At 41.4% G+C, this 26,950-nt stretch overlaps 1 protein-coding gene across 3 annotated transcripts; it reads left to right on the top strand.

Moving 5' to 3' along the window:
- Positions 1-30: 30 nt before the first annotated feature.
- On the top strand, positions 31-16,169 carry ankef1a (ankyrin repeat and EF-hand domain containing 1a). Of its 3 annotated transcripts, none has more exons than XR_008567069.1 (11): positions 31-371; positions 1,118-1,328; positions 1,564-1,725; positions 5,878-6,077; positions 6,154-6,303; positions 6,411-6,534; positions 8,382-9,186; positions 10,010-10,236; positions 11,180-11,307; positions 11,408-11,465; positions 15,617-16,169. XR_008567069.1 is itself a non-coding variant. In XM_054762757.1 (11 exons), exons 2-11 carry the CDS (start codon positions 1,139-1,141, stop codon positions 15,737-15,739), a joined length of 2,253 nt encoding a protein of 750 aa, XP_054618732.1. In that variant the 5' UTR covers positions 31-371; positions 1,118-1,138; the 3' UTR covers positions 15,740-16,169. The 3 variants fall into 3 exon arrangements, 1 of the variants encoding a protein (XP_054618732.1); XR_008567068.1 differs by lacking the exon at positions 15,617-16,169 and adding an exon at positions 15,322-15,461; XM_054762757.1 differs by lacking the exon at positions 11,408-11,465 and adding an exon at positions 15,322-15,465.
- The last annotated feature ends 10,781 nt before the right edge of the window (positions 16,170-26,950 follow it).

The following is a 26,950-nucleotide window of genomic DNA, read 5'->3' as shown; positions in this document are numbered from 1 at the left end:
GTTTATTTTTATTTGGTTGTGCACTCTGCTAACATTTTAGCATGGTGTTGTCATGTAACATAGATAACGGATATACTGTACAAAGGTGACATTTGTAATTATCGAGCATAGCACCAACCCCTGAAAGCACCATCCTACACTGCCGGGATTTGGCGCGTTTGGTTGCCATGGAGCTCAGAGTGATTACTCCGTTGTCCAGCAGACACAAAGCCGGATGGCGCTTTGAAATAGTAATGGGAGAGAGCCGACTGATGTTCCTCACTAGAGATGTCCATGTAGACTGGATAGACAAGCAAAGAAGTTAAGTTTCTCGAGGAACAAAGTCCGGAAGTCAACGCTGGGTAGCATTGCTGGGCGCGTGCCTGTCCCAGGTGGGTGCCATAGCTGGTGGGTGCAGTCGTGATTGACACCTACCTTAGTTACTTTATGTCGATATTGGAATTTATGCTTACAATTTAAACACTCTCACGAGTAGCTCGGTAGTAAATTAGTATACATGGCATCAGTAGAATGCCCAATTTTTTTAAACTTAATACAAGGCATTTAGCCCCAGATTTTTTGTCGGTCGCGCAGCGATGACGTCACACCACCGTCGTTATCTACAACAGTGTCATACAGGCTATTGAACATGACGTCACCTTAGTGCGTAACGTGAGCGTGCGTGTAACCCTATGAATAAAAAAAATGCATGTTTAATAAGTAAACACACCCATTAAAATGTGAATTCCACAACTTTACAAATATACAAGTTCTGATGCACGAATTGTGTTGTAGAATAAGCCACAATGCTACTATACAAGTGGATCAGTTGTACTTATTTTAATATGTAAGTGCTACTTAAATTGAGGTAATGCACAATGCTAATGCATGATGCCGATACAATATGTTCTTAATAGCACCATAGTCCTACTGATCTTTGAATTCATAAATGAGAATGTCTTGCCGAAGACCACTTTCTACTTGGATATTCACACTGAATGTGACCTCAGGGGTCTAACATTAACAACATAAACCCCACAATGTGTCATCATTTGTATCATATATTTTAGCTATGAGAATGATGGATTGATTATATTCAATGTTCACCAACTTGTGACCTTCTGCTTGTTATTTCCAGTCACCTGTATTCCACGCAGTTATGACCGGCAGGGAGGTGGACAACCGCCTGCAGGTGCTTCAGATATACCGCCTGTTGCAGTACATCCATGAGAATGATCAGGCACAAATTGAGAAGATGGTCAACCTTGGGGTACAAAACCTCATTAATCTCACAGAGCCACAGAAGGGAACCGGGGCGCTTCACATGGCGGTTGCAGCCAACAATCAGGGTGCTGACCTTTTCCTTGCTTTGTCACACATACAGTTTGCAGCCTTTACAGTTTGGTTGCGTTCGGTACATTACAACACATCTTTATGGGTGTTAGTAGTAAAAATAATGTATTACACAGGTAATACATCTCATTGTACTATGAGGAACTGAACTGTCTTGTATCATAAGTCATCGAGTGCTCATATCAATACATCTAAGTCCATTATAGCACCCTATCTCCGACTCCTCCTCAGATCTGGTCCGATTTCTCCTGTCATTGAGAGCCCATCCTGACATCCAGAATAAGAGGGGCCACACCCCGGTCATGTTAGCTGCTGAACTGGGTAATGAGGACATCCTGAAAATGTTGGCACACAATGAGGCTAATATGAGTATCCAAGATAATGAGGGTAAAGGTGAGTACCACCAGTAACTTCTTCCTACTGTACAGAACACAGGTGCATGTCCGGAAGGTGGGGGTATTGTGATTCATTATAGATACAATGCAACCAGTCATGCTATTTTTCTGATTTAGGCCCATTTGTTCAAATAAAATCAATGAATCCATTCAACTTTACATTCATAATTCCCAATATAGTAGACAAAATAAGAGAAAACAAGCCATTTAAGACATAAATAACAAATGTGCTCGTGTGTGTTGCTCTAAATGTGTTCCCTCGGGGAGCAGAGTGGGTGGCAGACAGGGAGTGAGGTCGGGGGTTTAGAGTTGAGTTTCAGCTTGCCGTGTGTTACGGTCTCAACAGTAGCCCGTGTTTTTATTTGGGGTTTTTATCAGGGATTATCTTGCCTGTTATGAGATCATTTAAACCTGCAATAAAAAGCCTGTTGTTCCGGCGATCAAGTCTGGTGAACATTACAGTTACATTACTGACACCCAGTGACCAGTGTAGAATACTACTCCAACGTCTTTGAAAGCATCTCCTGAATGCCTTATATTTGTATTTTTATTCATTTAGCCATTTTTATGATTGAAAATGCCAAATTTAGGCAAAAAAACTTAACATTTGTGTAAATATGCATATTTTTTACTAATAATAGGTCATATTCAACCACGAAACAGCATGATTCATTAATTAATATATTTTTGTAAAACCGTGATAGAGTGAAGCCCTAAAATTCGAACCGCAAAGTGGCAGGGGACGACTGTAGTTGCTTTTTTGGAAAAGAGTATCTCAAGGGGTCTGAGTACTCGCTAAATGTAGCGACATAGAGTCACTAAATTGGCATCACCAAACCTCCCTGCTTTGTCCTCTTTATTCTCTGGCAGACCAGGTGCGTGTTTATGAGCGAATGCGTACAGGTAACAGCAACTGTACTTGTGGCGGTCCAAATTTATTTGTGGCGCCCCATCACAAGTAAATGAATGCACGGGAAACTGATTTTAAAGCAATTGTTACTGAAACTGTTATGCAAGTGTAAAATAAGTTGACCGCTGTGCAATGAAAGTTGCCAATAAACACATTTTCAAATTGCCCTATTGTTCCTTGACGCATTTTGTACTGAGCAGCCAGGACGAGGTCCATGCTATTGTAATCATTACATTTTTCATTTTGTTGTCTTCAAAAGAAGCATCAGGACATACAGTATGTTGAGTTAATGCGCGACAAATTTGCAATTTTGCAGCGTCAGAATGTTTTTGTCTGCATTATTGACACCTTCTGGACATTGAGATTTGTGTAGTCTAAAACTAAAACATAAACACTTTATCAAGTAGGGTGTTGTGACCCAAAAGTGGGTCACAGAGCCATTTTCAGTGGGTCAAGGGTTTTTGCTTGGGCAAAAAATAATAACGTAACGACCCAATTTCCGTGATTGCCCCTCCTGTTGTTTTCTGTGCTACTTGCTTGCTACACTGGAACAAGGGGCGTGCCGTGTTTATGGGCGATTTTGTCAATCTTGAGCAGGAAGGGGAAGGACATGTTAAATGGGGACTTAACGTGCCATCCATCTGACACACAGCTGCAGATATCTGCTGGAGAAGAGCGTGCCATAAAGAGCAAAACCGTGTCGCCGCTGCAGCTCTTGTTGTGTTGCAAACAGTCCCTTTTAAATATGCGATATTTGAGAAGTTTGAGCTGAAAAATGTCTACAATTTGGGTCACCACTTGTCATTGATGGGCGATGGTGGGTCCTGCAGCCAAACCAGTTGAGAACCACTGCTCTAGAGAGACTAGACATGAGTCCACATAGAAAAAGCTCCAGGAAATGGTAGATTACTGCAAACCATGGACACACTAGAGTCTGATTACCTATTTGTGTTCCAATCAGTCCATGCCGTGGATGCTTAGTAACTAACAACAGAGGTAACCAAAATGCTTCTCATAAAGAAAATCGAAAAATCATACATGATACAGTTATTGTTATTGTGTTGGTGGCCAAATTAGGTGTCCAGTGTCGGGAGAGATTGGCTTTGGTTGCTCTGCTGCATTTTAATTTGAGCTTGATCTGAAAAGATCAGTTTCCCTAAAGGAATTTTCCATCTTAAATGAGATAAATTGACTTGTTTCAAAAAGCACCTCATCGGAATGCAAGGTGCTTCTCTTTTGATATTGATGAGGTTGCGGTGACTCCCGACAGTTCCAATTAGTGAGCCTGAAGCCCTTTATGGGACCATTTATATTCCATCACATTAATTACTCAGTCAGTCGTTATTAATGACGCCTGAAAATTGCACACTTTGAGAGTCGGCGAGCAAATGTCAGCTTGAAGGAGAGAGGCATAGAGAAGGCAGCCAAAAGTGTGTGTGGGTAGATGTAATTACAGATCAACCTCTACTGGTGAACCTCTCCTGTGATATTGAGTAACTTGATAGCAGGCTTGTTCCCCTTCAAGGCAAGTGTCTGTCCTCTATTTGTCTGCATTGTATTACAGTTTGGACTGGGACTACATGAACAGGCTGTTTTAATGGACACTAACAGTCAAAAGTTTTAGAACACTCCAATATCTCTGGAGGAAAAAACTACATTGTTAAGTGTTAAGATGGTCTGTCTCTTATCCATTGTCAATTCCCTTTTTTCTTGCCATTTTTGTAGCAACAAATTGCTTTCTCCAGTGCAATGGTGTTCACTGTTTTTATGCAAACAGAGGAGGTAGTAAGTACTCCAGAACTTGGAACCCCTGTAGGGATTAGTTGCACCAACTGCCAAGGCTTGATCAACCTCCATCTCTGCCACAGCAGCTTTAAATTGTATTGTTGACCCATTTTGTGGTCCCTGAAACAGGCCTTTTTGTGTCATTCTGGAATACACATTATTTTTCAGTTTTGGGTAACCTTACCTTTCTTTTTTTAACCTCTGGCACCTCACCACTTACTTTTGTACCATTTCAAGCTATTCATTGGATTTGAATGACTTAAATTTCAATAAATAACTGGAAAAATGAGGGTGTTCTAGACTGGTAGTGTATTTGTATATATACAGTGGGGGGAAATAAGCATTTAATCCCCTTACATACTGTAGATTTATGGTAGATTTACATTTATCGTTGCTAATTTGTTCCAGACCCAACCGTAATACATGAATTTCCACAAAGCAGGATTTCTTATTTATAAGTGGAATATTTTCATAGTTGGAGCATAGAAAACCTGTTTACCTCTTTAGATATTAACATTATTAGAGACCTCTAGACATAACATTTTTTAATGGTCAAATGAAGCATGTAGCAAAATGATATGGCCTGGGCTGGACAGGCCCAGCCATAGCTTTTTGTAGTTTCACTGTTCTACCGCTAAGTTTGTTTTGCGTACGCATGGTAGGAGTTGTGCATAAACGTACGTGTTTTCCTCTGCACAAGTCCAAGCGGATAATACTTTGCGTGGGAATGTTCTTGCGCACGCTCTACGCACACATCGCTGCATTGGTTTGCGTCGCAGATATCAAAAAGAGGCAAAAATGTCGATTGCTCTTTTTTTCCAAAGTCAAAGCTTTTTGCGTCACTATCTTATTTTGCCCAAAACACAAAGATAATAGATCTGCTTTCATGGATGACTAACGGAATGGAAAAATAGTCACATTTGCAAGGCTGAAATCGGGATATTTACAGTACATTTTGAAATGAAGCGATGAATCGATTACCTAAATAGTTGTCGATTAATTGGATAATCAGTTAATCATCGATTAATCGTTGCAGCTCTACTAAAGTGTCTCCGACTATGCAGCATTCCAATGCCATCTATTGGGTGGAGTTGTAACGACAAGCCACCCAGTCCTAGTATAATGTGATTGCGAGCAAGAGTGAGCAGATAGCGCCAACCAGATAGCGCCAAATTTGAAAAAAACAAAACAAATAAAAGGTAGGGCCAAATCTTTCTGTGATGGGCCACATTGAATTGTGGAGGGCCGCCACAAATAAATGTATGCATACTCTGTATTCTGTGTGCTTTGTGTGGTTGTTTGATTTGGGAGTACCGGTAGGCTTGTTCAAGTAAATGAGTCGAGTTGAATCAATTAGTTGAATCAAATAACTGGGTCAGATATTCCCACAAAAATATTTAAATGACCTCCTACAAAGGCAGTGCACTGACCATCTTTCTCCCTTTCTCCCTGTAGGGGTTCTGTTCTACTGCATCTACCCAACGAAGCGACACACACGTTGCCTGCAGGTGGTGCTAGACTTCCAGGCAGACGTCAACAACGTGTCGTCACAGGGGACTCACGTCTTTCAGCTGATGTGTCAACACGCCAAAGAGTGTGCTCCCATGTGTCACATGATGCTGGCTAAAGGGGCCGACCCCAATGCGACTGATCAGGTTATTATTTAGTTGGAGGTGGGGGGATGGTGTCTACACTCAGATGAGAGATTGAGATGAAATATCTTCTCCTTAGCAAACAGGGGTGACAGCGTTGATGGAGGCGGCCAAGGCTGGTTCCCTGGAGCTTGTCAGAGACATTCTGAAAAGGGGCGGAAACCCCAACGCCTTAGATGAGAAACGCCTGTCAGCAGTGCACTATGCTGCCATGGGGGGCTTTTTTGAGGTGAAAAAGCTGCTCAGACACCCAACACATTTATGGAAATTCTTACTAACACATTGGTGAATCAGGTCCAGTGTTCTTTGACATTGACAACTATGTCTTTTTTCCAGGTGATTGTGTTGCTGTCAGCATTCTCAGCAGAAATGAACATTATCAACGTGGAGGAGTACACGGCCCTCCACTTCGCAGCTAAAACGGGCGACGTCAACTGCTGCAAGTTCCTGGCTCAGAGAGGTAACTCAAGCCATAATACTGCTACTCACACCAGGCCAAGCGTACTGTGCCGCCCACTTAACACTTAGAGCACGGTATGTTTGGCTAGTGTGTGCACACTGACCCTCGACTGCGTGACCAATCTCAACAGAGTAGGCGTGGTCGAGGGAAGAGGCTGCTGAATCCAAGCTCTGGGTTCGAATCTCTGTTTGGGCATCTTTGTGTGGAGTTTGCATGTTCTCCCCGTGCATGCATGGGTTTTCTCCGGGTACTCCGGTTTCCTCCCACATTCCAAAAACATGCATGTTAGGTTAATTGGAGACTCTAAATTGTCCATAGGTATGAATGTGGGAGTAGTTGTTGCCTCTCGGCCAAATTCCACTGGGATGGTCTCCAGCATACCCTGTGCGACCCTCGTGAGAACGCACGGCATAGAACATGGATGGGTGGATTTTCATAGTTAGAGCATAGAAAACCTGTTTATGACCTTCTCGGTTTTTAACGTTATTAGAGTTCTCTAGACATGAAATAACACCCCTATAGTCACATTTCCACTCTTAGTAACCAATATAGTTGACATAATAACAGACAATAAACCATCTAAGACATAAATAAGACTCATACTTGTGTGTGTTGCTGAAAATGTTCCAATATTGGACAGAGTTTTAGTTTGCCGTTAGTTCACCTGTGCAAAGAGCCACTATCCATTCTTCACAGAACTCAGTTTGTCAGGCGCACTGTTTGGCGGTACGATAACCAGGGCGTACTAAAAACGAGGTTCCACTTTATATATAAAATAATCTGAGCTACTCCAAATAATACTGCAATTTGTCCACAAAAGTCATGGAAATTGCAGCATAGAAGTGATGGGTCCTAGAATTTGTTTTGTACAGTGGAACCTCGGTTAGCATCCACGCCGGTTAGCATGTATTTTGGTTAGCATCGATAATTAACACCACAATTGGTTAGCGTACAATATGGCGCTCGTCTTGTCGTGTTATTAATACAATGCTCTTAATGTATTTGTTATCACAAAAACATCCTTCCTTCTTAGCATCCTATTAGCTAGCTAACGAAATGGCAATCTACGTTGCCCGTCTATGATGTCATCAGCGGCTGACTCTCAGTAATGTTAACATACAATAATTTTAAATGCATATAAATGACAAATGAAAGGGATAAATGAAGATTTCAGGGCACTTTTGCCTTCATTGAAGATGTGACTGTTCCCAAAGACATGATGCGGCAGCGAGATCAACCAGCCGCACCTTGTTGTTGTTCCCATGAGTTATTTCTTGAATTCAACACAGTGTTTTTCACCGTCTTTGTCAAAATGCTGGTACTTGCAACTTTTTTTGGTTATTGAGATGAGAAACGCTATTGAATTCAAGAAACAACTCATGTCAAAGCAGGAAGATGGTGGTGGTTGATCTCGCTGTGTCTTTGGGGAACAATTACATCTTCAGTGAAGGTACAAGTAACCTTAAATGTTTATTTATCCCTTTCATTCATCATTTGTATATATTAATATGCATTTCCAATTGTTTTAAGTGTGTAAAACCAATTGTAAAACTATAAAGCGTGTTTTCTGATAACATTTTTGGCTTTCTGGAACGGATGAATTGGATTTACATTCTTTCTTATGGGAAAAATGTATTCGTTTAACGTCCATTTTGAAACGAATTAATGATGCTAACCATGGTTCCACTGTATAAAAAAACTGTTGGCTGGGCTAAATACCAGGAAAACTTATTTTCACTGTCAAACCTCATCAAAAATTGTGAAAGGAGGTTCTTGCACGTACACCTGGCAGAAGTAATTAGGTTGACAAACAAAAATACATCATAATCTTGTACTTTTTTGATCAGGCTGCAACGCCAAGGTGAAGAACTGCGATGGTTTGCTGCCACGCCAGATTGCTAAAGACGGGGGTCACAAAGGGGCCGTGAAGGAGTTGAGGAAAGCGGAGCAGCAGAGGGGAAAGGAGAACACTGACGAGACTTGCTTGACAGAAGTGTGGGCCCTGACCCTCCATGACTGGTCTAACGAAAACGAGGCCGATCTGCGAGAAGCCTTTGAGAGCGATGCGGTTTACAAAGACATATTTCTGTCCGTTTTAGAAACATTGGGTGCTCCGGTCACCCAAGAGCAGTTGGAGACGGTCTTCTCATTACATCAGACTGGAAGAGAACAATGTATCAAAATCAGCGATTTCATCAAAGGTGCCAGCTACATCAAGAAGCCATATCTCCTCCTCTCATACGTCCCCAAGAAGAAGAAAGGTGGGAAGGGAGGGAAGGGAAAGAAGAAACCAAAATTTGTCCTCCCTTTGCCTGTTTGCACCCTCCCACCGGAACTCAAGCCTCGCCGATCAGATGGAGGCCCACCAGAATACATGATTGAGACATACAGTATGGAAGACGCCCGCCTAATGGAACAAGAACCTCCACCACATCATCCCGTAGTTAATGACACCGCATGGTACACGGAGAAGCCAGACAAGATCTATGTCAATATCAACTACCTTGTGAAGAGCGGAGATATTGAGGCTTTGGAAGTCGCTTTTAGTCACAGGATTCCTGTGGATATTCAAGATCCGTTTTACAAGACCCCGCTGATGGTTGCCTGTGCCACTGGTAACTGTGAGGTAGCTAAGTACCTCCTGGGCAAGAGGTGAGGAACATTTCTTATTTGCAATTGCCAAATTTGTATGAAATAGAGTGGAATTAGTAGAATATATGTAATTGATCGAAAATATTTTGTGGTTTGCACTTGCAGCGCATAGCTCTGGTTACCGAAAAGTACTGCAATTTTAACATGCGCCACTCACAAAAAGTTAGAGATGTTTCGCTTCTGGGTGAAACATCAGGTTGAACCTAAAATGCACTATTACCTTTACAGGTGAACCAGTGTTTTCCATATGTTTAGAAATGCAAATGTACTTTGTTCTGTTGCTTCTTTTTGTATGTCACAAGCAAGACAGAGCCACCTTGGAGTGTGTTTAGATGGTAGCACCCGCTGCTCGTTTAGAAGAGCGATATGCGCTTTCATGTTTAGAGTCTCCAAAAGTGGCCAATAAGTACCACTTCTTTGAAAATCTATAGAGGTCTGAATACGTAACAAAGTAGGCGATTTGGCAACACTAAACACTGAAGCTACTCAGACAGTCCCATTATAATGTGTTTATGAAATCTATTTGTGGCAATCTGAATTTATTTGTGGCAGGCTTCCACAGACTAGTTGTGCAAAAAGTACCGCAATATTGAACAGAGTTACATTCAACAGTCCCTAACTTTTTGTGAGTAGTGTATTATAGCGCTTCAATGTTTGTGTATTTTCCTACCAATGCCTTGGTTTCATTTATTTTCATCAAAGTTGACAGCAACTAAATGTGAACATTTCAAATTTCCCTCGGAAGTCAACTTGCTGGTTCTTCCGTTCTAGTTTAATGATGTTCAGATATAGTCATGATGATGGCATGTACTGTTCCGAGCAGGGCGACGGTGGATATTTGTGACCAGTTCTGCTGGACGGCGCTCCACCATGCTGCTCAAGCTGGCCAAGTGGAACTTCTGGAACTTCTATTGAATGCAGGAGCCAACATAGATGCTCAGACCATCACTGGGACCACACCCCTCATGGTTGCCATCCAGAGCACTCATCTAGATTGTGTTGAGTACTTCATCAACGCTGGTGCCAATCTCCTGGTGGAGAACAAGAAAGGTCAGACTCCTACCCGGGCAATAGAAATAGTTTTAGTTACAGTTGTGATCGGAAGTGCACGGAATGATTATACAACGTACATCTTCAATGGCTTGTAAAAACAAGCTCCATGGAAGGTCGGGAAGTGTAAAGGGTGACACGGTGACACAGAGCCCGGCCAGAACAGAGAGGTGTTCTGCCTGAAGCATGCCCAGTGAGGTTCCATGGAAGGTGGGGAAGTGTCAAGGGTGAAAATGAAGCTTCCAGTAGCCCGGGAATGGAGTGCGGAGCCGGGGCCAGAACGGCGTGGTGTTCTGCCTGCAGCACGGCCAGCGAAGTTCCATGAAATTGGGAAAGTGCAGTGGAGGAAGGGGCTTTATGCAGCCGGAAAAGTGGTGGTGGTTTCGCTGGCGCACACCCAGAGAAGCTCCAGGGGAGATGGGGAAGTGCAGCCAGGAACTGGGCCTTCAGCAGCCCGAAAAAATGGTCTAGAGCCCGGCCAGTCAGCAGACTGGGCATCGGAACTAAGTATTAAAATAAAAAATATATAACAATCCCTGGAAATTGGAACGTTAGTCCCAGTTCCCATTCATGCTCAAGACTTGATGCCCAACCCTAGTGACATGTCACCCACTGAGCATGTTTGGGAAGCTCTGGATTGACATATATGGGTATTCGAGGCAAGTGGTGGTCACGTCAGATGCTGGATTATTTTTAGACCCCCCCCCCCGGGACTCCACCAATACAATTAAACTGCACATTTTCAAGTGGCCTTTTATTGTGGCCAGCCTAAGGCACACCTGTGCAATAATCCTGCTTTCTCATAGAATCTTGATATGACACACGTGTGAGGTGGATGAATTTTGAATGCCCACTAGATCAGTCTTTTGTGTACATGGAAAAAGTTTTACGTCTTTGTGTTCAGCTTGAATGCAACGTTAACTAATATTTCACTCCCATGCAGAGCAAAACTGCCTGGACGTTGCCATTGCCTTCGCTGACGGTGCGATATATCAACTGGTCAAAGAGAAAGTCGAGGCCTTGCCGAAGCCAAAAAACAAAGGAAAGGGTGCCAAACCTAAAAAAGCCAAGGTACCCAAGTAACACCCTTGAACTCTTTACCAGAAATCTCAACTAACAGTATTAAAACTCTGTAACTTTACACTTTCTCTGTGTTCTATTTGTGTGTTAGGGATAATTCTCCATCCATCTGCTGTTCTTGGACCTCATTCACCCTCACTGTCCTAATGGTACCTGCCAATGACGTTTCCCTCTCTCATCTCTTTTTTCATCTTGGTCAACTGCCAGCTGTGTTACACAATACATTTATTTGAACTGAACTTCACCTTAATTCAAATAAATGTACATTTTTACCAAGTATCATCTCACCCTTGTCAGAAACCCATCCCTTATAACGGGATCAGGTTACAATTGGTCAGCTAATTGGAGGCAAAGTGGAGTGTTACAGCCAGTTCTATTTGCATTTCCAGTAACCTATTGATTTTATTAAGGTTTTTAAAGTGCAGGTGGTGCTGTGTCCTCAATAACAGGAATGTTATAAAAGAAAGAAAGACGTAGTAGATTTGCAAATATAAGGTGCAGATGCAATACTGGTGCAGAGGAGTGCACAGGAGTGAAAGAACAGCAGGCTCGTCACACGAGTCCCGTCTACGCCACCCACAGGCACGAGTTACAGCAGTGGTAGGTGCAACATGCAGGAGAAACCAAGATGTTGCAGATGTTTCCAGTGCATTGAAATGAGTGATGGACTGGCAACCAGTCCAGGGTGTACCGCATCTCTTGCTCGAAGCCAGCTGGAATTAGCTTCAGCTCACGCATGAGCCTGATAATGGATGATACAGTACATTCATTTAATTACTATCCTTGGGGTATTTTCTTTAGAGAGCCCAGATTTGAAATGCTTGATGTTCCTCTTACTTTTTCTAGTTTCCTTCTGACTATGTTCAACTGCTTGTTTTTTAGTCAAAGTCTCTTTTTTCTGTCATCTCATCTCGTTTCACCCATGATCAGTCATGACAATTTCTGAGACTTTCACTTGATCGGAATTTTTCTGAATTTATATAGTCTGGCCTTTTTTGACTCTATTTCAGGGGTGTCCAAACTTTTTTCACCGTGGGCCGCACAGCAGAAATGAAAGGATGCGGGCGGCCAGTTTGATATTGATATATTTATGTTTTTTTTTTAATTTTGGCTAAAAAAATCTATATATTTAAAGGTGAAGCTTTGTTTTATTATTAGTTGTTGGTATCAACATTTCAGCTTCTCTTTACATTTAGCCTTTTTGCTCTTATTTTTCCCCAAAATTTTATTTCTACAATGTGCCGCAGGCCAATAAAAAACATGCTGTGGGCCACAAATGGCCTGCGAGGCGCACTTTGGACACCCCTGCAGCTGCTTTCAGTGTTTTATTTTTTCCCCCTGTCAAGGTTGCTTATAGAGTATGCTTACTTTATGATCAGCAACCTGTTTTTTTTTAAATCATGGGTAAGTATTGTCCTTGTACTTGTTTTATTTTGTTGGCAATATATATTTTAAAGCAATCTAGTCACAAACGTTAACACCCTAAGACAGGGCCCTCAGTTAAAATTGAGTAAGGTCCCTTTATGCAATTTTTCACAGCAAAGTCCGAACCTTATTTTACACTAAATTGCATCAAACAAACTAGCTTATATGAATATCAAATGTAATGAACCCCTGCACATCACTCTATTGTTTCAATACAACACAATTATCTTGGCACTTAAATTGCATTTAAAACGTGACCAAATTCTACATAAATAAAAACTGACTGTTGAATGAGTGAACACAAGAGGCTTATTTTTAAGTTAAACTAAAACCGCACCGGTTTCTCTGAAAAAATAAGATTAAATAATAATTTTATAAGTGCCTCTTTAACAGCTGCAACAGCACGCCCTTTTAAAGTTTTAGAATTTCTTATTGTTGGAGGTCACACTGGGATTTGCCTGACTTTGTCACACAATTCCTCTCTTTGTTTACCTTTGAGTAAGATCTCTGCAGCAGAAGCACTCATTCTCTTTTTGTTTTGCTCCAATATTCACACAATCCTTAGTGAGCACTCATTTTCATGTTGCTGTGCTGTAAATGAATGTGTTAGGGCTCTCGCAGATTTGTCATACTGGGCTCTGAGCAACGTTTTTTTTTTTGGCGCTCTCATGTCAGACTTAGGTGGATACTTCCCCTCAAATGATCTGTGTTTTGTCAGGTAATGTCGTGTCACATTTGCGCTTTTGACCAGCGCTTGTTTCGGAGACAGCGACACAGCGGTTTGGCACTGGATTCTGTAAGAATGAACATCCAGTATATTGGTCCGTCCATTCACTTTTAAATGTTTGTTTTTCCCCATCAACGTTTCTTACTTTCGAGCAAGCCATGGTTCTCTCATTCACATCTCGCAGAGTAAACAAACTATTTCATTAGCTCATTTTGAGTGACGTCACCACGCTTGATGTCATGGAACCCTATTATCTGAAGTAATTATGCCCGCGAACTGCAGCTGCGATTGGTCCGCGAGCATGATTATATGTTATTATTATATGTCCCATTCACTTTAATAGGTCACAGGTCCGTAAAGTGCCATCACTGGGTCCATATCCAGACCGAGGTCCGCCATTTGTTGATGGCTGCCCTAATCCAAACCCTACCCTAAACCCTACCGGTTCTCCAAACCTAACCCCTAGCTCCTAACCTAACCCCAAACCCTAGTTCTAACTCCAAACCTAACGCCAACCCGATCCTGTCTCGAATCCTTCAACTGACTAGAGTTCTTATGAGTCACTCACTGTAGTGAATCGGGTACTCTGTTCACTCGAGTCACCCATCACAGAGGACAAGTGCAGAAACTCGCACAAGTTGTGAGTCAGGTAATTGATACACTCGGACCACCTGTCCGCACAGAAATGCACAGAAACGTGTGATTGTGGTAGACAACTCACTTCACTTCGGTCGAATTAACCGTCACAGAACGCATACCCTTAAAGTCCCGTCACCTCTCCCGACTTGTGCCGCATTTAATCACGCCCTGGCATACTACCTGACGTCCTTTTTTCATTTAGCTAGCGGTAGCAGGGGTGAGTAAGTGAAGTTAAGAAGAGGAGTCAGCAGAGGCAACTACCCGTGAGTCCCGATTTAGTGAAAATCTTTTTGTTTTGAGTTTTGAACGACTCTTTCAATATTTGCACATCTGTAACTCTAACCTCCAACCTTTTTAGCCCTACGCCTCAACCCCTTTGTGAACAATATTTGTGAATGATATTTGGGAGCGTTAGACCGTTTGTGTACATAGAAAACGTTTGACATCTTTGTGTTCAGTTCATGAAAAATGGGAGTTGTGTTGTTTTAACAAAATAGCTGTGTGAATGCAATGTTAACTAAGTGGACATGTAGAAAAAAACTTTAATGACAGAGGCAGACAGGAAGTGACTTTGGGGGTTCAGAGTTGAGTTTCAGCTTTGCGTGGGTAACAGTCCTAAAAATAGCGCGTGTTTTTGTGAGGGATTTTTATTAGGGATTATTGTGGCTGTTGTTAGATAATCCAAACCTGCAATAAAAGCCTGCTGTTCGGGTGATCAAATCTGGTCTTTGTGTGCCTCATCAAACATTATGGTAACATTACTGACACCTAGTGACCAGTGTAGAATACTATATTTCACCAACGTCTTTGAATGAGTCTTATGAATGCCTTTTATTTGTATTTTACTTCATTTAGCAATTTTTATGCTTGAAAATGCTTAATTTAGGCCAACAAATACATAAAATTTGCTTAATTATGCATGTTTTTGACTAAGTGGTGAGGGACGACTGTATATTTACTATTCTGAGTAATACGTTTGCTTAAAGTTTTATCACTACTACTATTACTTGTTTTTTTTCATACCTCGTTTCCGGAAGAGACTGCTGACTTGCCAAAATTTCTGCTTTGCAGCTCCCTCACTAGCATGTTAATGTTAAAAATGTCAGAGTAGCAACACTACACTTGAGGCAAGTATGCGACTTGCGATAACAGCCCCAGATTAATTCAGCTGTGGTAATTAAATGAATGTAATCATCTCGGTGTCCCCGATATAGGCTACTGCTGCGGGAGATGCAGGCAGCGCGACTGCAACAGCAATGAAGATTTCTCAGGCGGAGTCAAAAAGTGTCATCCAGCACAACACTGATATCATGACTGGGAAGAATAACGCTCAGGATATCTCATTTGTTGCCAAAACGGTAGGCGTATTCATCTGACGTGCTTGTCTTCGAAATTTTCTTGCGAAAAACTGAAGAAGGAAAATGAATGGGGGCTATTGTCAGTGTATGTCAATCCATGCAGTCTTTCTATAGATTGGCCTCAGTGATGTCTACCATCTATCTGTCTCAGGTTTGGGGGAAGCCACCACCGACCAGCCAACTGAAGTCAAAGATAGAGAGACAGAAGGAGCTCATGTCTCTCGAGTTGGACCTGGACGACTTCATGATGATGCCTTTCACCCAGAATCACTAAAAGGAGAAAAAATAAAAGCCCAGCTTGGACTGGACGGAGGTTTGGCAGAGACAAACATGGTTACTGGATGTAGACTTGAATTAACATAGCTGAGCATCACATGTCAAAAAGACCCACTATGACATTTTAGCGTATGCATTAAAACCGTCTTAACTCTTTCATAATAATTTCTATGATGCTGTACAGATTACAGTGGCAAGAAGTAGATGTCCCACAGTAGATGAGAGCCTAGATCTAGAGTGGTGGTGGTCGTTTTGTACATTTTTTATGGAAATCATCAAAATTGAACAATATTTATATACAGTATATGGCAATTCTCTCCTGATCAAAATTTTAAGACTAGTTGAAAATTGCAAGAATTTTGCACTGTTGGACACTTAAGGACACTCTAAGTAGAGCTTCAAAGTGCAAAAAGAAGAAATGAGACAAAATTGAGCAAGCAATTTACTGCAAACAAGCATTAAAATAAAATAGGCTGTTCATCAGTTGATGAAAATAGCTCAAAAAGCCAAACCCCCCCCCCCCCCTTAAAATAGAAATAAAGTCTTCATTTGGGGCGATGATCAACGGACAGCCAGGAGGGTCTTCGAGCTCAGGGGCGGTGACATTTTTTTGGGTTTACCACTTGACTTTTTTGTTCCATAACCCTCAGGATCTTTGAAAAAGTTCCAACCTCAGGAGCAATCCCGCGCTGCCAGAGGCCTTGCTTATGCAGCTCAACAATACGACCGCGTTCAAAGAGAGAAAGCTTTTTTGCCTTTTTTGTGTGAATACCTGACATTCAATCCATATTTTTGCCAAGATTTTGGCTTGTAAAGCCTGAGGTCTTAAACCTTTGATCAGCTGATGAACACCCTTTAATGCTTATTTGCAATAAATTGCTTACTCAAAACATTTCGCTCCCATTTCTCCTTTTTGCATTTTGAAGCTCAATTTCGATGCGCTTTTTTGGGGAATTTTGCCCATCATCCACAATCCTCATGTGAGACATGAACACATATGTCTTTCTCTTTTCTGTGTGTTCTAAAAATATAAAAAGAGACAGCTCATTACTGCCCGTATGGGAACCACGTATTCATCTTTTCAAGGGAGAACACTAGAAATGAAGCTGTAGAGTAGTCAGTGTACAGCTGGTATAGAAAGTGTCATTTCTATAGCAATGTCCCTCGAGTGTATGCATTGTTTAGTCATCTTTAGCATGAATTATTTTTAACTGTGAAAGTTTTCCTTCAATTTTTTTTCTCATGTGAAGGCTTTTTGCTCACAGCAAAGGTGTCCAAAGTGTGGCACAGGGGCCATTTGTGGCCAGCAACCTGTTTTTTTATCGGCCCACGGAACCTTTTAAAAGTGTAATTTAACAAGCAAACTAAAAAAAAAAAAAATGGAAAAATTCTAATAGAAAAAGTCATAATTTAATGAGAATGTCGTAATATGAGGAAAAATAACATCATTTTAGTAGCATTAAGTTATTTTCCTGAAGTGGTAATATTATGAGAAACAAGACAAAATAAAGTTGTAATTTTTGGAAAATTAGCTTGGGGGGAAAAACACCGGCTTGTTTTCGTATAGTGTTTTTTTCAAGTTTTTTTTTTTTGTAAAACAGTACAAAAAAGGCTAAAGACGTTTTATATATTTTAAAAACACACTTTGTGTCAGCTATGGACTATAGGTGACAAAATGTATTATTTTAAGTTCTATTAGTACCCAAATTTATATTTTTGGGTAGACGGGTACACTAAAAATTTTGTAAAACGTAAAAAAAAGTCTACTAAGGAAAATAAACATCCTGCATGTCAGCCTTGTCTTATAAGTGACAAAGTATGTCATTAATCTTATTATTATTACATTTTTTTGTTTTTTTTTTTATTTTTTTCCCCAGTTTTGCGTTCCTTTGGGTTTTTTTGTCAGTTTCATTTTATTTCGATGACAAAGAAGCTGCCACACTTTGGACATACTGGCCTTAGAGAATGAATGAAATGAAAACTGATTTCGGTAATGATCGATGCTGTTAATGTTGGTCAGCTGTGGCATAAACGTTTTCCTTGTCACCTTTTTTTTCTTTTATTTCACAGCGTCCCCACAACATCTTGTAATGTTCTGATGTGGGCCATCTTTCATTTTATTTTTAGAATATGCCAATAAAAAATAAAAGCTGCGGGCCGCAGATGGCCCCCAGGCCACACTTTGGACTAAATAAGGCTATAATAGTGTATTTTGTCATTTAATATACACACTGCTACTAAAGTGGGCAGAAAATGTAATTTGAACTGAGTGGACCAAATTCTTGAATCACCTTTGGGTTAAAACATTGTCAGCAGCAGCAAAGTGTGACAGCACCGTGCCAAAAATGAGCGGTGTCACGTGTGCACCTTTGGGTGGCGCTGTTTGACCAACTTCTTTTATATAGGTACAGTATTGCTGTTTATTAGGATGTCTGAATAGAAAACATGGAGGGTTCTGCTGCTTCTCAGAAGGACAAAAAAAAGGCCGTACCGCATCAAACGTGAATATATTCATACAGTCTCTCTAACTTTGAATTTGCATGTGAATACAAAGTATGATACGGTCTCCTAGATAAGATGCTCTGATATCGCTGCTTCTTTTCCTTGATGAATGCCATGTATGGACTGTGTCAGGGTGGCTGAGTCAACAACATATTTTAGTTGTCCATCCAAGAAAGCATGGGACAACATGCGTGATATTTCTTTGTTTAAACGCAGCATCAAAGGCGCGCTCCCATCATCACTATCGCCAGATAAAATTAGATTGCAGTGTCCTCAAGGTCCATGGGGACACGGTTATATAATGAAACACACAGGCGAAGGGTGGTGTGTGTGTGTGTGTGTGGTGTGGGGGCGGTTTGGGGTTGAAGTTTTCTGATACAGGCCCTGGGTTGGTAAAAATACATCCAACAGTATCATGGATGACAGGTAAGCCAGCAGAGAGGTAAAAACGACAGGAAAGGAAGGAACCCTTGGCGAGGGACGGGAAGTCGACAGGACATGGGAGGAGGAGGAGGAGGAGATAGAGGGGAGGCGGGGGGATGATAAAGCAGCGGAGGGTGACTCAGAGGATGGGGGTGGGGGGCGCACGCGGTGGAGAAGTGGCCGGGTGGAGAGCGTGAGGGCTTTTCTAGCACACAGGTTAGCAGGAGACTGGCTAGGCCTGCGTGCTGGCCGTGACGCAGTGTGTCTGTCAGGGCGTGGCCTTGGACTTATATAGTCATGCAGTAATGTGTGCCGGGGTGTGATCTTGGTGTATGGGCACGGCGCTTTGCTGCATTTCGCTCACGTCTTATCCTCGCGTGTCCTTCAAGGATGCACTTATACGCACGTGGTAGCATGCAGTGACCGCCGCATAGTGTGAAAACATGACTGTGTTATGTTCATCCGGATGAGTGGCAGGACCGTTAAAAATGAGACTGCATCTTCCTCTCCCACCCCCTCCCTCTGCCGAGTATCAGTGTGTTGCTGCTAAAAGCACTGCAGTCTCCCGGCACTCGCCCTGCGCCGCTTACTCAGCACTCCATCGCAGCAGTACCGAAAACAACTCACTCGTGCACAACGAGACGCAGTATGACACGGCTGTTTACTACATAATAACATCTTTTTGTTGATTTGTGGCGTTGGTGCACGATAGGTGCAACTGTTATTTCACTTCTGCCATCATCTAAGACTATTAGACAGCGTTTTAACGTGAAATAAAGATATATGGCAGCATATCTATTATAGTAACTTCATTAAATACATCCATACAAAATCAAAATTCTGATAATGTTGATTAAAATTAAACAATTATTATGAGTTGTATTAACTTAGTAATGCTGGTAATTGCATGAACTTAATGTTTTACATTTATTGAAATACATTTTCTGCACTTTTTAGTGAACCAAAAAAAAATCAAGTTGACGAAACTTGATAAACTACTACTACCTGGATAACGTCATTTTCCACCTTGACCGAATTTCTGAGGTCTCCTCACTAGGACGGTGTATTAGCCACACAAATAATCTGAAATTTGGAGAATAAAGTCTAGAATAAAGTCGTACGTTTCTGAGAAAAAAAGTTGGAAGTTGGAAATTTAAGAGAAAAAATGGGTAATTTTATGTTGCAGGCGTGGCCTGAGACAGCCATGAAAAGGAGGGACTTATGTGACCTTTGGCCTTGGGCATGTAGAGGGGGCGGGGTAAGGAAGGCATAAGCGAGAAGGGCTAGCCACGCTAATTTGTGCTCAACTGCTCCGTTTTACTGCCACGTTACAAATAAAAGCTATGCTCTATTTTCCCTCTGACACGATGACGCGTAAAATTACGACTTTTTTTCTCCTAAAATGACAACTTTTTTTTCTCGTAAATTTACGACTTTATTCTTGAAATCTCAGATGATTTTTTTTTTTTTTTTTTGTCAATGTGGCCCTAATACTCCGTCATACCTCCCCCCGACACACCGAACATGCCTGGGCAAATTTGAAGCTGAAAGCAAACGGATCTTTTCAAGTGAGTATCTTTTCATTTAGAAATACATTTAGCAACTTACAGGTACGTGCAGTTAGCATCTTATGGTGTATTTATGTTAGAACGTACAAATAGACTAGCGGTAAACACTTCAATGAGACTCTTGAGTGCATTCTTTACTAGACAGTAAAGCTAATGCTAATCTTTAGGGTTTAGCATTACATTTGTCCAGCTAGTTTGCCACAGGACTAATAAAAAATGACATTTCTTTTGACAATTCATCTGAAGGGCTTTCATTGTGTTTAGCGATACTGCCAAAATGATGACTGTCGTATCACCAAGGAGAGGAAGAAGTACCGAGGCTTTCTTGTTGCATTCCTTTGGCAGCTTTTGTTCGATCTTTTTTCTCTGTCCCTAACAGACGGATACAGTTGAAGTCCACCGAAAAGTACAAAAATCTGCTGCCTGGTTGTCTGCCTTGGGGACTTTCATTTTTAGTTCATTGTAAGTACTGTACTTACAAGAATTGAGTACACACAAAGTTACTACACTAGCTCTACAGTTAGGCGTTCAAGTAGTCACGCTGCTCTTATATTGGATACAGTATGTGACAAATGAGTGCACCCTGGGCCCCCACGTTTCAGCAAATATTTTATTATATCCTTCAAGTAATGATTCTACAGCCTGTATGACAGTGTACATTTGCTGTCCCTTCAAAATGAGTCAACACACATCCTTTATTGTCAAGTAGCAGGCAGTAAAAGTTGTACACACTTATGTTAAACTGCACAAATCGGGCCCAGTTAGCCGTTTTTTTCTCCCTGGGGTCATGTTAGTCGTTAGTGCTCGAAGGCCTAAGGTGTGAATGAGGAGCAGGTTTATTAAGTTTGGTCGCTTTTTCATACAAGTCACAGAAAGTTCAACATGGCACCTCATGGCAAAGAACTGTCTGAAGATGTGAAACAGAGAATCGTTGCGCTACATAAAGATGTTCTAGGCCCTAGGTTTGCAAAGTGGGGTACGCAGATTGCCGTAGGTGAATACAAATTAAAAACGGCTTCACGACATCAATGCTGAACACTGGGATTTCCGTAATGCGCTCGTACGCCAGCACCACAGCGGGGAGTACAGTGCAGATGAAAGGTGACAGCATGAAGTTGTTCACTGATCTGTGTGTGTTAGACAAACAAATAAGTACGTTTGATGACAATGTTGTGCATTGAAAGTGTTTCATCTTTAATATATTTCAAGGTCAGTGATATTGTGCGATAAATGAGAGCTTGCTCGGCGCATAATCTCATGCTATACGTGCTCACATGGCCATTTGGCTCAGTAGTAAGCCTCATATTGAGTCAATTTACGTATTGATTTCTGTACGCTATGTGTCTTTGCTTTCATGATTGTTACGTTTACGTGTAACATTCTCAGTCGGAAAAGGGTGGCTTGCACCCGCCGGGTTGTTCAAGTTGAAGTATCTTGTATCTAGCATCTATCTCGTTCACGAGTTAGGGAAGGTTGGAGTGTGAGATCGACACGCAGCGTCTGCAGTAATGCGGTCACGGTACCGGACTGTCGAGGTGAAGAGAGAGCTGAGCCAGAAGGCAAAGCTCTCAATTTTACGGTCGGCCTATGTTCCCACCCTCACCTGTGGTCATGAGCTTTGGGTCGTGACCGGAGGAACGAGATCACAGATACAAGCGGACGAAATGAGCTTCATCCGTAGGGTGGCCAGACTCACCCTATGAGACAGGGTGAGGAGCTTGGTCATCCGGGAGGGGCTCAGAGTAGAGCTTCTGCTCCTTCACATCGAGAGGAGCCAGTTGAGGTGACTCGGGCATCTCGTCCTACCGGACGCCTCCCTGGTGAGGTGTTTCGGGAAGGCCCCAGGGGCAGACCTAGGACACACTGGAGGGATTATGCCTCACAGCTGGCCTGGGAAGGTTTTGGTGTCTGTCCCTGACCTGGACTCGGATAAGCGGAAGAAAATGGAATGGAATCTGTACCATTAGTTGCATTGTACTGATTATTTCCATGCAAACCAAAGCACAGCCAAAGAGCATAAAGATCAGTCCACCACATCTTACCACTGCTTGTTACCACTTGTTATAAATAAATCCACCAAACAGAAGACAAACCTGCCAGGAGATACCCCTCTAAAACCCTCTCCATTTTTAATTAGTTGCCTATTGATGCAGTCATAATACAGTATGTAATATTTAATAATTAGTCTATAAGAAGATTACCAAACCATTACAAATCAGCATATTCTAAACATTGTTATGTCTTCGTAGTTTTACAAAGCTGACAAAGAACAGCTACTAGCAGTAGTGCAAAGGCAAGTGATGAAACGTGCCATCACTGGTACCAGTCCGCCAAAGGACCAGACCCCAGGACGGCAACCATCATAACTGAGGACCAATGGGCTCGGATATCCCAACACGCTGTGCCTTGTTGATGCTCTGAATCCGGACTATTGTAGGGAATTTAGCTGCGCTGCAATTGCCTTTTGATACTGAATATTGTTTATTCAAACAAAAAACTGTTGAGAAAACGTTTTGTTGTGGATGAATTTTGATTAAAATTTGATTAACTACATTTTTAAACTCATGTCCATTTAAAAGTAACTGGAAAATAGCTCTGCCAATTAAGTATATTTTATTTTTTTTTAAATCATTTTCGATAATATCGAAAAGTAAGTGGATCAACTTCATTTTGAAGAGCAATCCACTTTTAAAAAAAGTTATTGAAATATTAAATCCATGCAAGTTGACAGAACTGAAAAAGATCACTCTTCCAATTCAATTTAGTTCGTCCGTTGAACGTCATTTTTGAAGATGTTATCATTACTTAAAAGTATTGATGCAAATGGCAGCCACATTGTTACATAAAATGTAGTTTAGTCCCTTGCGTGAAGTCTAGTAACGTGATGCGTGTCATAAGAGTTAAAGAAAATCAATTTCCTGTAATCACATGCAAAGAGAGTTCCTGTGTCTTTTTGTTAGCAGAGAGTTAGTGACTGTAAACGGTCGCAGTGGTGTGGAAACGCCGTGTCTGGTGAAACAATGGTGGGCTTGTATAGATCCTGCTTTGCCATCCATTTCTGAGGAGGGAGTCGTGTTTCACAGCAGCCCGACTGACTGTATGTGACGCAGCATTGCGTGTGTGTGTGTGTGTGTGTGTTTGTTGCAGTGATTCCTCCTGCATTAGTGCGGCCTTGGCGGCGTCATGGATTTCTTTAGCTTTCCATGCCACGGATTCCAATTTGCTGCAGGTCGGAGACTTTTATGATGAGAATATTGATTTGAATTTCATAGTGAGAGCAATAACGCCGGGTGGTAAACACAGGCGGTGGGGTCTTGGCTCAGATGAGCAGAGCAATTCTTCCGTCCAAAAACAGATGCAATAAATATTTTACTGGGATACATTACAGCTGCAGTGTTTACAGCCTGCACTAATACAAAGATTTGGACTTAAACCGAACAAAATACATTCAAAGCGTCACTGTCTTCTCCTCCAACTAAATAGATTCAATCAATAATTCATTTTCTTCTTAATTACCACTACAGTCTGAACTGTGTTATAGTCTTCCAAACTGGACTGGCTGGTTTCTTCCCTCTCTTTAATTGATGGAAGGAAAGTCTCCTCTGGCCCAAAACTGCTCATTAGTGTTGCTAGCACAGATCCTGAAAACCTGAGGGATGCCATTAGCCTAAAGCCACAGCAGTTTCTGCCTCTTTGGTTTTTGCTTCAGAATAAAACGCAATAGAAATAGCAACATGAACACAGTTCCCTGTCTACATTTCAACCTGAACACGTACAATTTTTAGACTCGGACTTTCACTTGTACATATAGAAGCGCTTTGTTACGGCATTTACCTACCGATGACGCGGGATCTGGGGCAACTGGGGGTTCAGGGTCTCGCCCAAGGTTACTTCAACATGGTCATAGGAGGACTGGGGATTGAACCAGCAACCTTTGAGTTGGGAGATGACCGATCTGCCACCTGAGCCTGTCAGCATGTTAAAGGATCTGCTCCTATGAAAGTGACAGTAATAACTGTGCAGTGTAGTGGTCTTATTAAGGGATGGGAAGGTTGCGAGTGCTTTGGCTTGTATTTTTTATTAGGGCTGCAGCTATTGATTGCTATATTTTAGTAATCAAGTATTCTGGAAACACCTAATTTTGCTTGGTTAAAGTGCAATTATAAATACGCAAGAGAAAATAAAACATTTCTCTAAATAATGAACGACCAATTGGTCGAATCTTTTAGATAATCAACCGTTTTATTTGTTAAAATCGTATCGTGCATTGGAACAAAGTATAATTTCTTGGGTCTGATGGACTACATGAAGGTGCTTTTGTAATTTGTGATTTCAACAGCAGTTGACTCTCAAAAATGTTCACACAAAACTTGTTTTTATAGTTTTACAATTATAGTTTTGCATGCATAAAACAATTCTCAATGCATATCAATGACGAACGAAAGGGATAAATAAGTATTTAAGGTTAATTTGACCTTCATTGAAGACGTGACTGTTCCCAAAGACACGATGTGGCAGCGGGATCAACACTTTCCTCTTCAACACCACCTTCCTGTGTTTTAATTATTAGTTATTTCTTGAATTCTATCGTGTTTGTCCCCTTCTTTATCAAAATGCTAGCACTTGCAACTTTATTTGGCTCCACTGTGGCTTACTGAGGTGAGAAACACTCTAGAATTCAGGAAATAACTCATGGCAAAACAAGAAGGTGGTGTTGAAGAGGAAAGCTGTTGATCTCGCTGCTACATCGTGTCTTTGGGAACCGTCACGTCAAGAATCACATCTTCAATGAAGGTAAAAGTAACCTTAAATGTTCATTTATCCCTTTCAGTCATCATTTATATTGATGTATATGCATTTCCAATTGTTTTCTGCATGTAAAACTATAATTGTACAACTATAAGAGCGTGTTTTGTGTTTCTGGAATAGATTCATTGGATGTTTTATGTCCTTCTTGTGTTCTGCATACAGCGTGGGTGACTTATGAGTTCATTAACTACTTAGGTATAAGATCCAACTTACACCAAAACCCGACTTACATCATAGTCTAGGACCGGGACTTGTACACAACCCGAGGCCCACCTGTGGTATTATTTTCTAGGTACTGGCAAGACTGACAAAAACCACAACGGTTCATGAAGTCACGCTTTGATGTTGCCAAAGAAGCCGAGAGCAGACTTGACTACGAATGCCTGCCGTGTCCCTGATGTTATCACGCAGAACAGAGAAACACGCTGCGGGGTAATGGACAGTCATGGTGGGTGAGGTTAGTACTTGGTGTCAATCCCAAATTGGGGAGGCTACTGCACGGCCTGCAGCTTTTTGCTTGTCGTAGTCGCTATGCTGTGATACCGCTGCATTGATGGGGAAATGATGGTTATGTAGTTTCCCCGCAGTTCTCTGTCCTGCTGTCATTCTCACAAGCTTTATTTACATTTACCTTCAGGACTTTGTTTTGTGGCATGCCGTGCCAAAGCTGACGGTGGCAACCTTGGTTGTTGTCTCAGAATCTTGCTGTTGGTTGCAGGCAAGCCATTTCCTCCTGACGCTGCTATCGATATCTGCCAAATGTCAGTAGCCTGTCGTTTGAAATACGACTGACAGTGCTGTAATTCGCCTAGCGGGCCGGTGGAGTTGGGTATCGTTTACATATGATCCGATGCCGGTGCCAAATTGGTGCCTTTGACACGGTGTCGGTGCTCGAAAAAACAGATAAAGAAAAGAAAAACATACAAATCGTTAATTCAACAGATTTTGTGCAAAATGTGCAAAAAAAATGTTTTTTGCAACCGTTTACACATTTCACACAATTGGAGCAGAATTGTTGTTTTTTTTTTAATCATTTTAACTTTAAAAATGATTAATAAAATACATTTTAATCATAATAATAATATACGTTTACATTGTTACTACATTATTATATCATTATTTTAGCATTAACAGACCTGGACCTCGCATTCTGTTGATTACTAATATTATTCTTTAATGGAGGACTTCTCTTATTTTTGTTTTTTTTTTAAGTATGAGCTATGCAGACCAAGCTTTATGTTCGGTGCAGCTTGATTTTTAGTTTTTAGTCTTTTTTTTCTGTCCTGTCATGTCTTGTGTGTGTGTGTGCGTGTGTGTGTGTGTGTGTGGTACATGCCATGGCTCTCCTGCCCTCCTCTCTCATATTCTTCCTCTGCCTCACTCTACCCAGTATCCAATTATTTATCTCTGATTCATAATTGATTCACTAAAAGGCCTAAAAATTATACACATGAAACTAAGGAGCCTTCTCCCAAAAAGGGATCTGATGAGAGTGTGGGGTCATTCAGTACAAACCCGATATACTTTTCTGAAACATGGCTGCATGGCAAAATGAATGATAATGAGATGAAAGTAGATAATTATATGCTATACAGAGCAGGTGGGGCACTCGCGGAGGAGGTGTGGCTATTTATATTTCCCTGCATTTTATCTCTGAAATTGTCACTCCAGAAGTACTCCCATCTCTTTCTGTTGAGTTCAAACTTCATGAAAATAAAGGTCGTATTATAGGTAGTATTTTTGGCTTGACCGTTTCTTCATCTAATGACGAAAACCTCCTTGAAAGTATACATTAAATCATTTCTAGATTGGATCCTTGTTACTCATCCGCATGGAATTATTGGATCTGGCGTTCCCTCCGCCTGCTCCAGTGGTCACTCGACCATTTTCTGTGTATGGAAAATGAA

The sequence above is a fragment of the Dunckerocampus dactyliophorus genome, chromosome 19, assembly GCF_027744805.1.
Source record: "Dunckerocampus dactyliophorus isolate RoL2022-P2 chromosome 19, RoL_Ddac_1.1, whole genome shotgun sequence".
Classification (NCBI taxonomy): domain Eukaryota; kingdom Metazoa; phylum Chordata; class Actinopteri; order Syngnathiformes; family Syngnathidae; genus Dunckerocampus; species Dunckerocampus dactyliophorus.
The sequence above is the reverse complement of the archived record's forward strand: the minus strand, read 5'-3'. Positions and strand labels throughout refer to the sequence as shown.

Bases quoted from the DNA above. Each gene is read 5' to 3' on its own strand.
- ankef1a (XM_054762757.1), top strand. From the start codon at position 1,139: ATGACCGGCAGGGAGGTGGACAACCGCCTGCAGGTGCTTCAGATATAC. The intron at 9,187-10,009 runs GTGAGGAACATT...TGTTCCGAGCAG, and splicing joins AAGTACCTCCTGGGCAAGAG to GGCGACGGTGGATATTTGTG. The intron at 11,308-15,321 runs GTACCCAAGTAA...TCCCCGATATAG, and splicing joins CCAAACCTAAAAAAGCCAAG to GCTACTGCTGCGGGAGATGC.